The sequence below is a fragment of the Echinops telfairi genome, unplaced genomic scaffold (assembly GCF_000313985.2).
Source record: "Echinops telfairi isolate 266 unplaced genomic scaffold, ASM31398v2 ScPeMD7_35;HRSCAF=133_0, whole genome shotgun sequence".
Taxonomy (NCBI): Eukaryota; Metazoa; Chordata; class Mammalia; order Afrosoricida; family Tenrecidae; genus Echinops; species Echinops telfairi.
Genome location: NW_022103932.1, coordinates 138,730 through 150,107, shown reverse-complemented (window position 1 = coordinate 150,107; position 11,378 = coordinate 138,730). Strand labels below are relative to the sequence as shown.

At 35.8% G+C, this 11,378-nt stretch overlaps 1 protein-coding gene across 4 annotated transcripts in view; it reads left to right on the top strand.

The window, feature by feature from the left end:
• The window catches only part of MAPK8 (mitogen-activated protein kinase 8), an 84,572-nt gene that overhangs the window by 55,670 nt on the left and 17,524 nt on the right, over positions 1 to 11,378 (top strand). For 2 of the 4 annotated variants that reach the window (XM_004716761.2, XM_004716764.3), the window contains exons 5-11: positions 475 to 533; positions 622 to 760; positions 4,794 to 4,959; positions 7,234 to 7,305; positions 8,773 to 8,955; positions 9,216 to 9,340; positions 10,206 to 10,269. In XM_004716761.2, the coding sequence (XP_004716818.1) occupies positions 475 to 533; positions 622 to 760; positions 4,794 to 4,959; positions 7,234 to 7,305; positions 8,773 to 8,955; positions 9,216 to 9,340; positions 10,206 to 10,269 (808 nt within the window). Of the gene's footprint in view, positions 1 to 474; positions 534 to 621; positions 761 to 4,793; positions 4,960 to 6,797; positions 6,897 to 7,233; positions 7,306 to 8,772; positions 8,956 to 9,215; positions 9,341 to 10,205; positions 10,270 to 11,378 lie in introns of all 4 variants that reach the window. The other 2 variants (XM_045290248.1, XM_004716762.3) reach the window with 2 other exon arrangements.

Here is an 11,378-nt window from a genome sequence, read left to right as displayed (position 1 = left end):
CCCCCCGCTGGTATTATAGGGAGTTATTGAGTGGGATAAAGAGCTGATGGGTGGTATTTAAGATGTGCTGACAAAATAGTATAGAAGTTGGTATAATTCAAACTAACAACACAGTTACGGCAACTCCTGGGTGTCTTGAGTCGAACTGTTCTCCACAGGGTTTTTAACGGCTGTGACTTCTCAGGAGTAGATTACCTGACACCTCTGTATGAAGTCAAACCTCCAGGTTTGCAGTTTGCATCAGTGAGCATAGATAGTACTTAGTGTTTGTGCTTTCACAAATGGAATGGCTTAGGTGAAGCTTTGTTGATAAGAGCGAGTGTAACATACAAAATAAGGAGGAGAGTCTATGAGTTTAATCAGACTTTAAAGATTTTAAACGGGTGGGAGAATTTTTTAACCCATGTATTTATAGTTCCCAAATTAAAGTGCTATAAAATGTTTCTAATATTACTCTCTCTGCTTTTACCACAGATAATTGGCCTTTTGAATGTGTTCACACCACAGAAATCCCTCGATGAATTCCAAGATGTGTAAGTCTGATAATTAAAACATAATTAGTAGTACATTATTCTAAGATTGTCGCTGCACTTTAGCTGTCATCTTTTTTCACCCATGAAGTTACATAGTCATGGAGCTCATGGATGCAAATCTTTGCCAAGTGATTCAGATGGAACTAGATCATGAAAGAATGTCCTACCTTCTCTATCAGATGCTATGTGGAATCAAGCACCTGCACTCGGCTGGAATTATTCATCGGGTTAGTAAAAACAAAACAAAAAAACTATCCTATTTTATTTAAGGTGAAGCTCACATAAAATAACTATTTAAAAATATGAAACTTGGTGGTGTGCAGTAGCATAAACCACGTGGTCTCCCCTGGCTCCACAAGGGAAAGGAAGAATCCAACTCTTCACCAGCCCAAGGCCTCAGCCTCCCACGAGGCAGAGGTCCTTCTTTACCCTATTCTGACGCCAGCTGTTCCTCCCACAGCACTCGGCTTTCGGCTGGATTTAATCATCCCTTGCACTGGCCAAGCACAACTCACTGATGATACAGCTACAAGGATTTATTTGGAAGGTTAAGAAGTTACCACAAGCTAGGTTCATAAAACATTGAGGATACAGTCATTGATCCACAGCACCACCTCTCTTCAGCCTGCACATAAATCTCGTTCTAGTCCTCCGCTTCTCGGTCACATAGCACCTTGGCATCTGCCTCCGTGAGCCAAGAACCAGCTTGCTTCTCTAGCTCACAACCTCATTGTGTCCGCACTGTTCCTCTCTCCTGTCTCATGGTCTCCTTGCCTTTATCTCCGGTCTCATCTTGACCCTGTGCTCTGTCCCATGATTTCCATGCCACAGCCTCTGGTGACTCTGGTCTTGGCCTCCATCTACTCAGACAAGAAATCTCACATGCTCCACTGGGGGCTCTTCTTCCTTGATGGTTTTAGAATTTCTCTCGTTTCTGCTTCTGAGATAGCTCTCTTATAGCAACTAAAATATACTCATCACCTATATTAATGTTTTGCATACCCTGTTTGCATAATTCCACGCAGTTATATATGTACATAGATATGTATCCCTATCGTTACATAGAAATATATTTACATGTGTACATGCCTGTATTTATACCTCTTTAAACGTCTTTTGCCCCCTAGTTCTTTCATTTATTTCCTTTTACTTTCCTCCTGAATCACTATCATGTTCAACCTTCATTCAGCTCTCAGTAATTCCTCTTGGCTTCTTCTCGGCTACATTGCACTACAATGCCCACCAGGCATTCTATACCCTCCTCGCCATCGATTATATTTGAATGTGTATATGGCACATTTTGTTTATATTCATTCATCCATTGGGTTTCCACCTTTTGGCTATTGGCTACTTTTAAATATTTTTAAGTATATACCTAGGAGTAAAACAACTATCGTGGTAATTCTATGTTTAACTTTTTGAGGGACTGTAAGCTATCTGCATAGCTCTATATTCCTACTAAGAGTGAATAATGGTTCCATTTTGCCCACATTCTCTCCAATACTTATTAGTTTCCCCCTCCCCTCCCCCTCGTGTGAAGTGGTATCTCACCATAGCTTTACTTTTATTTACCCAATAGTTTCTTCATCCAGGAATCAGTAATATTAATTACATTCTTCAAATTCTGCCATCACTTGCTACATGTTTACACATTATTTCACCACTAGTAACATGTGGTTTGCATTTCATTAATAACTAATGAAAGGAACATGGTATTACAATGGTTAAGCACTAGGCTCTAAACATTGGCGATTTGAGCCCACCAATGGCTTTTCATGAGAAAGATCTAATGATGTGATTCTGAAAAGATTAGAGCCTAGTAAACCTTATAGAAAAGGTTTATTTTCATACAGGGTGTGAGGTAGAATCTACTTGATGGCATAGAACAACAGCAGTGACTAATGATGTTAGTCATCATTTCATGCACTTTTTGGCTTTTTCTTAACTTCTTTGGAGAAATACCTGTTCAATTCCTTTGCTCGCATGTTTTCATTGGACATAGATAGCCTAGCTATAGAGAGCCTAAAACTACAAAAAAATAGAACCAGACAAGTATACTAGCATTAGGACATTCTAAGATACTTCCTCAATGCCAACAATAATAAAGTTGAGCTTTCAAGAGACATATTGGGGTCTATTATCTAAAGTGAAGAGCAGGCTTTTTATTTGGTCAATCTGCTAAGAAATTGACTCTCGAATGGAAAAACATGTTAGAAGCTTGTTGGGTAGTGCTTTGGATAACCATCTTGTTGGAATAGAGCATTGAGTAGAAGGAAAACTTGATGAATTGGATGCAGTTACTACTACGCCTTTGGCTGATGTCTCCGCTTGGCCTTTATACTTTTCCTAGAAAGAGGGGTGTTCCTAGAAAAGGTGTCTCTTGGTGTCTGAGAACAGTTCCTGGAGAGAGATGATCAGAATTGGAAAAATGATGACTCGGTCCTAAAGCAAAGAAGTGAGCAGACATCTCGGTGCCACTACAAGTCAGCCCTTGTGCCACTGTTTCTCACTTTATGCATACAATAAGTGCTGGAAACTTTCTCCAGAACTTTTTGTTTTGTCTTGTTTTCCCGTGAAGAGCATGAACAGTAAGCAGTAGAGTGAATTGCAGACCCCACTTATCTGGCTAATTTTTAGGCTACAATTAATCTCGCCTGTTCATACTAGATTTATTTCGTTCTACTTAAGTACTTCCGATAGTTTGAAATTGTTTGCATAGTCGGAACTTTCTTCTCTTAGGTGGGGTCCACAGCAAGTCAGTGCTGGAAGTGGGACTGAGAGGTTTCCATTGAAAGAGATTATTATCTAGCTGGTCACTGTGGCAGGGGAAGGAAAGCTACAAAACATATAGTCTGGATATGTGATATGTGTTGTCTCTTCTAAACTTCAACCTGGAGGTGACACATAGCTCTTATACTCAGAGAACTGGCCAAATTAATTACAGGAATTATAAAGTAACTGGAAAATTGGGGAAGAGCCAATTTCAAAGTGTTGGTGGGCACTATTCTCTGCTACCAAACCAAAATCCACTGCCATTGAGTTGATCTTGTTTCATAGGGGCCCTATATAGTGTTTGCAGGACTATAAATCTTTATGGGAGCAGATAGTCTCCTCTTTTTCCATGGAGCAGTTGGTAGGCTTGAACTCCCACCTTGGAGTTAGCAGTCCAAGGCTTAACCAACCCACAGTGCCATTAGGGTAGCTTCTCTGCCTTACATTCTGGACTCTTGTTTCCTTTTATTTCTACTTTTCCAGTGGCTAATGCTTTCTAAAGTCTGTCCATGCCTCTTGCTCTTGGAGTGCCTTGTCAAATGCAACCCATATTTACCAACACATACTAGTAAAGATTTGTTTACTAACATTTTCTACCGCAAGGATGGATATAGCCTTGGGGTGGGGAACGCCAAATAGAAAATCTTTTAGGATTTGTGGATTATTGTCTCTGTCACAGCTACTCAGGTCTACAGTTGTAACAAAAGTATCGTTAGACAATACTTAATAGAACAAGCATGGCTGTGTTCCAGTTAAAAAAAGAACGAATATTCTGAAAACTGGCAGGCCATTTTTGATCACATCCTATTCTAGAGCTTGAAGCTCATTATACAAGTACTCTTCATTTCTGATTGCAGATGATAGATAGTTTTGTGAAATATTTTGCTACTGTAGAGCTTGAGTCGTAGTGATAGTAGTTCTGTGCTGCCATGATAATAGTTTTGTGCTGCTTGCTGCACATGACCATGATCCTGGCACCAAAATCAGTGAGGGAAAGTCCGATAATGACAGCTGTGATCCTTTATTTATTTATTTATTGTTCTTTTAGTTTTGATCCCTTATATGTGATCATCAATTAATACAAAAAGCATAGAGTAACCCACTGTTAATCAATAGTATCTATATAAAGCTTTTCATAATTACAAAATGTACTACTAATGTAATATGTAGATTACTGTAAATGTTATTCTTTGTTTCATCATAATAGTTCTTTCTTATGTGAACTTTTCATTTGACCTAAAATTTATAATTCAGCATGTTTCCCAGTTAACGAAATTACTAAGTCCTCCAACAGCTCTATGCATGCATAAATTTAAAAATGTCCAAAAAACTAATTTTTTCAGTTAGGACTAATCTAGACACTGAGATCCATTATAATGAAAGAAATGAGCATTTAACATGAATTGTTTTTCAAGCTTTGGGTAACAATTGTGAACTGTAAAATATTCATATATTAGCAGGTTATTTTTGTTCCCCTTTTTTTTAAAGGACTTAAAACCTAGTAATATAGTAGTAAAATCAGACTGCACCTTGAAGATTCTTGACTTTGGATTGGCCAGAACGGCTGGAACCAGTTTCATGATGACACCTTATGTAGTCACTCGATACTACAGAGCCCCTGAGGTCATCCTGGGGATGGGCTACAAAGAAAACGGTCAGCAAGCATTATTTATTACTTGTTTGAAAGATAATTCTTATTTTTTCTCTCATCAGTCAGATTTCTATGTGAATGTTTATGCTGAAGTGCAAAAGTGAATGTGTATTTCTGACAACTATATATCAGGTGTTTGAAAGTAACTACTTTGTTGTAAATATTCTGGAAAACATGCAGCAATATTTATTTAAATACAAATCCACACATCATCAGTACTACCATTAACTAAAGAATTTACTACTGTGGGCCCTAAGACTGAATACACGAGGGCTTCAAAAGTTCATAGAAAAATGTAATTAAAAGGTAATGGATGAATTTTTGCAGCCCTCATATGTATGGTACTTGCTTGCCACAGATGATTGGTTTTCTTGTTTTATCAGCATAAAATGTGAGTGTTAATTAACCTTCTGGTGAACTTACAACTCATTGTCAATGAATAGTTATAGTATTTAGTGTAAACTTTAATAGCTATTGTAAGGTCATTCTTCAAAGGTGAGAGATAATTAAAGTGACCAGTTGGAGGGAGCAATAAAACCCTCTAAAGCTAATTTAGTGTGTAAATAAATAGGCTCATCATGTTTTTAGAAAGTCTACACTGGAATTCACAATAGTTGCACCTTAAATTGTATCTTGGATATTTACCAGAAGTTTGCAGTTTTCCACTGATCTATAGGGAGGACACACTGTATTACAGTACATACTATATTACAATTTCTGCCTAAAACGTCCTTAATTAGAAAAAAAATCTTTCTGAAAAAATTCATGAATATTAAATTTTCATGGAAGTTGAATCATAGCCAAATGTACAAATCTACTTCATCCATGCATGAAGTAGTAGAAAAGTGCAGACATTAACATTCTCCTCTTCTATTGAACTGCACCTCTCTTCAGAGCTGATTTTGAAAATCAGTTATACATGTGAGGATGTGTTAATTTTAATTTTAAAAATGTGGAAATACGTAAGTTTGACTATCTCTAGGTTTAGCAAACTCTTTAAAGTATTGAGTAGAGCTTCCATGTAAGGTTGGTGAGAGTCAGAAAGCTTACTAGGTAATTAACCTGTGGGAATTTTCATACTGTCTCCCACCAAAAGTAACTTCTTTTTTATGGGTTTGCAATACTTTAGGTAAGTTAGGAAATGAACTTCTCTTAATTGGATTAGTTGTTCATTCTCTATATGCTTATTCCTTTCGAGGTAGTATAGGTAAATATAGTATGCTTTTGCCAAGAATATAATTTGACTTTTAATTCACAATAACCATTATATCTCAACTACATACATTTATTAAATGCAGTTTGAAATTTTTGAAGAGCTGTAGATTAACTGTTTACTATGATTTTTTCCATAGAAATCCATCTGTGTTTAATATTTTAATATGCTAACATTTCTTCTCATGCTTTATTCTTTTGTTTTACTTAAAGAAAGAGTGTACTGCACAGTTGAACTTAAGAATAATAGAAAAATTATTTCTACAAGCTTGGTATTCACTGTACACCTTAAGCCTTATTTACAATGTTCATATCTGGTTCTGTTCTATATTCTGTTAATAAATTTATAGATACAAAATCCATAGGATTTTAAAAAATAATGTAATTTCTGTGCATAGCTCTTACTTTAAAACTAGACACATATTTTAAAAGACCACACTTTTTTCTTTTGTGAATCAAAGCCTTTTGGGAAAATATTTTGTTTCAAATTATTTCATTAGCTAAAATTAAAATCACTTTCTTTCTGTAATGTTTTTGCAATCGTTATATAATGCAGTCATATTATGCTTCTTTGATTTTTAAGTGACCTTTTGCTTTGCTTTTTCTTCTTTTGTGCTGCAAACATATAGTGGATTTATGGTCTGTGGGGTGCATTATGGGAGAAATGGTTTGCCACAAAATCCTCTTTCCAGGAAGGGACTGTATCCTTATGCTGCTGCAGCAGTTTAGTTAGGTGATGAAGTTTATTTTTTTTCTAAGGAAAATTAATATGACACATTTGTACATTTGTTGTATTTGAACAGACATAAAGTTTGTGGCTGTTACAGTTAAAAAAATTATTTGGTGGAGAAGCTGAAATACCTTTAGGCTGCACCTGGCAGCAGGACATACAGTCTCTGCTGGTAGTCAGAGCCCATTCACTGTCACTCATTTTTATTGCTTTCTGCTTTTTATCATTTTAAACTGTACATGGCGTTTGTGGGTTTCTTTTATTTTAATGTTTATATATTAAAATTTTTTTTTAACCAAAATCTTTATTTTAATGTCATTGCATTTTGTTTTCAGTTGACATTTGGTCAGTTGGGTGCATCATGGGAGAAATGATCAAAGGTGGTGTTTTGTTCCCAGGTACAGATCGTATCCTTATCTTTGGCCTAAAATGTAGTTTTTAAAGGTCAAAATATATATAACAGCACTTCAGCTTGGTCAGGTATAATGCATTTTGTCTCTCCCTAATAAATAATGAAGTAATGTTAAATTACTCTTCCAAAATACCACCTATTATTTGACATAGACTTTCCTTCCCTCCTTTATTGTTTCATCTGTTAATTCTGAAAACTCCCCAAGTATTATCATCTCCTTACTTACTGGCCTTTGAATTAATTTATTTAGCCTAAATCATGGCTTGCATTTAGAATTTCTAATTATAAAGCTGAGTAAGTCACGGAGTTCTTAGATTTGATGAGAATGTTGGAATTGTTGCTTTTGCTCATCCTGTTGTTTTGCCTCTCCCCTGTCCTTTGTTTATGTTCTATTTGCTTTTGTCTTTCGCCTCTCATTCAGCATAACATTGACCTTTCATTGGAGAATTTGAGCAGAGCAGCAATTGTTTTACATGGTGATTGTTTCATTTGGGTTTGTGCTTTTATTCTTCTGACTACTTTTACTGGTTATGTTAATAGTGGTCTGTCATGTGTTAGCAACTAGTAACTAGTAATGCTTTAGAATTGTTTGGGGAGAAGAATTGAAAAGCTGTATTCTCTAGGTTATAGTAAGATAATTGTAGGTCCTATTCTTCAGGGTCCTAAAATGTAAAACTTGTGGAGAAAGGAGATCAAGGAAGCTTAATCTTTACAATGTAGTAAATCACTAATCTTCTTGAGACACCTCAGAGCTTTTCTTTCTAATTTAAATTTTTTAAAGTTACTGCAAGCAAAATAAAGACTTGCACAAAATATGTCACTTTTTTATAGTGATCCTTTTTATTCTTACTGTGTATTTTCTAAAAGGAGCCCTGGTGGCATTCTACCCACAGGATCAGCAGTTCAAAACCACAAACCACTCCTCGAAGAAAGACAGGGCTTTCCACTCCTGTAAACAGTTGCAGTCTTTGAAACTGCCCACAGGGGCAGTTCTACCCTGTTCTATAAGGTCACTATGAGTTGGTGTTAACTCAGTGGTAGTGAGATGTATATTTTCTATTAGTGTAGAAAACTCAAAGTCAAAACCGCTTATGAAAATATTTCTCATTCTCTAGGCAGTGCATTTGCATTTTCTGATGACCTGGATGAAAAAGCAAATTTTGTCTTGTAGAATTATGTACCATTTGCTTTGAATGTTTTTGTATGTGGTAATTTGAATTATTCTTTGAGCCAGATAAAATTTATGAAACTAAAATGCTTCAATTTTTATAGTATAACCACTATTAAAAGGCATTGTCCCCTCCACATCCACAAAAGTCATAAGTTTAGAGAATAAGGTTAGTCTTATAACTGCCACATTCATTCTTAGGACTTTTTAAGAATAATTTTTTATGTTAATATAGTTATGATTAATGTGTTGAACATTAGATACAGAGTATTCTTCTTAGCAACTTAATATTAGATATTGATCAATGGAATAAAGTCATTGAACAGCTTGGAACACCATGTCCTGAATTCATGAAGAAACTTCAACCAACAGTAAGGACTTATGTTGAAAACAGACCTAAGTATGCCGGATATAGCTTTGAGAAGCTCTTCCCCGATGTGCTTTTCCCAGCTGATTCTGAACACAACAAACTCAAAGGTACTTTTATATATTCATTTAATGTAATTATATATATGTGTGTGTATTCAAATTTTATGGGATAATTTTAATTGGATAATAGGATAAGGGGAGGTTTTAGTTATTAACTCTTAATTTTATAAATTTTAATCATATATTTGATCTGATTTTGAAGTAAGGGCTCTTCTTTTTAAAACACGTATTTTAAAAATATAGTTTCAAGTTTCTAAAATTTGAAAACCTTTACAAACATATGTACATTAACATCATTGTTTTTACAGCCAGTCAGGCAAGAGATTTGTTATCCAAAATGCTGGTAATAGATGCATCTAAAAGGATCTCTGTAGATGAAGCTCTCCAGCACCCATACATCAATGTGTGGTATGACCCTTCTGAAGCAGAAGCTGTAAGTTCTTTTTCTTTTTTTCTAATGTTTGAGGATTATGTTGCATTCTGAAGGCTAGAGTTAAAATGGGGTTTGGAGGAGACCTTTTAATTTTAAATAAAAATAGAGGTAAATGATGATTGTTTTGCATAAATAATACTTTAGTTAATGAGAGCAGGATCCCTGGTGGCACTGTTTGGTATTAGAATACTAACTGCAAGGTCACTAGTTCAAACCCACCAGTCGCTCCACAGGAGAAATATGAGGGTATCTGCTCTGGTAAAGATTTATAGCCTCAGAAGCCCTATGTTGGGGCACTGGGAGTCATACAATGGCAGGAGGTTTGGTTTGGGGTTTAATCTATTGAGCATATTTAAGCCCCTTCTTCCACCACTGTCACCAGTTACCATTGAATCAATTCTGACTCATGCCAACTCATACATGTCAGAGTAGAACTGTGAAAAGCCATACGATTTTCAGTGGCTGATTTTTTTCAGTAGACTGCTAGTTAGGACTTTCTTAAGGTGTCTCTGGGCGGACTCACATTATCTTTTAGTACCCAAGAGCATTAATGACTTCCATCACTCAGGGACTCCAAGTCCCTGGGAGAGATAATAAAATTGCTTCCCATGTGTTCCTTGCCTGAGGGTCTACCATTTCTGTGCTATAAATAAGATATGACCATCCCAAAATCTGGAAGTAAAGAAATAGATTACTAAACAACTTTTTTTCTCTAAACAGAATGAGTCTTCTAGATCTCTTCTTCCACATAAGAGGATTGATCACTCTTGTTGTGATGATGCATGTTACAAATAATCTGTTTGAGGAATAGATGCTTAGTGGTTAGAAGAGTAAACTGACTTAGTTGTTGTCTCATGTTTTTTAGCCACCACCAAAGATCCCTGACAAGCAATTAGATGAAAGAGAACACACAATAGAAGAGTGGAAAGGTAATGTTTATAGTCATATCATTGAAAGAACGTCCTGCTTTTTATGCTGATTTATTCTCCATATGAAGGACGTTAAGTATGTTTTATGAATATTTTTTAACATACTTTCCTAATTTCCCAACCTTAGAGACAGATCCTCTCAAAGTTTCTTATTTTTCCTCACTTAAATCACAAATGTGTGTGTTTACCATTTCCCTCCTCTGTGATCCAGTACTTTTTGACTACAAAAGGTATTCGACTTTCCACATTTGTTTTGTTGATAAAGTAATGTGCCTTGGAGATTACTCTCTCAATATCGACTATTAACCTTTGAACAATGGGAGAGTTAAACATTCAAGCCCCATGTAGTCAAAATACATGTATAAATGTTGATCTCAAAAATGTAACAAGTTACATTTGACTTACTGATAGCATTAACAGCAATTGAAACACATTGCATGGTGAGTGTATTATACCCTGCATCCCCAGAAAAGTTCAAGGTTTTGGCAATGGTGGCTTGGTGAATTCCCTGTTCTTCTTCTTTTTTTGCAGTGGTCTTTATGCTGGATCCATTGATCTTGTAATGGTAGACAACAGCTACAGAACTCAGTCTGTAGTACATATCATGTTGTTCAACTCTTTCTTGTAATGTCATGATTTTGCTCCTTGGGACCACTTCTAACATCACCAGTGGCATCATGGCTTCTATGGTGTTATTCAAGGTTTATAGTAATACTCAAGAATTGTGAGATCACTTTTTTAGTGAAATACACAGTTTACCAGAGAGATGAACTACTCACATAGAGATAATTAGCATCAAACAACATTTAAAAAATCTTTCATGTAAGTGGACCAACACAATCCCATATTGTTGAAAGTTCAAGTATCAACACTTTTGCCTTAATATGTGGCTAGATCCCTTGTGATGTAGTGGTTACTCATTTGATTGCTAATCATGCAGTCAGCAGTTCAAAACCACAGTAGGAAAAAGATGAGGATTTCAACTCCCATAAAGAGTTTCAGTCTCAGTGAGTTGAATTAGAATATTCTTCTGCATGGATTTATCACAATTTCTACTTTCTGCTCCTTTAAAAGTTTAAAGTTGCATCTAGGCTATTTTTGTTACAAAC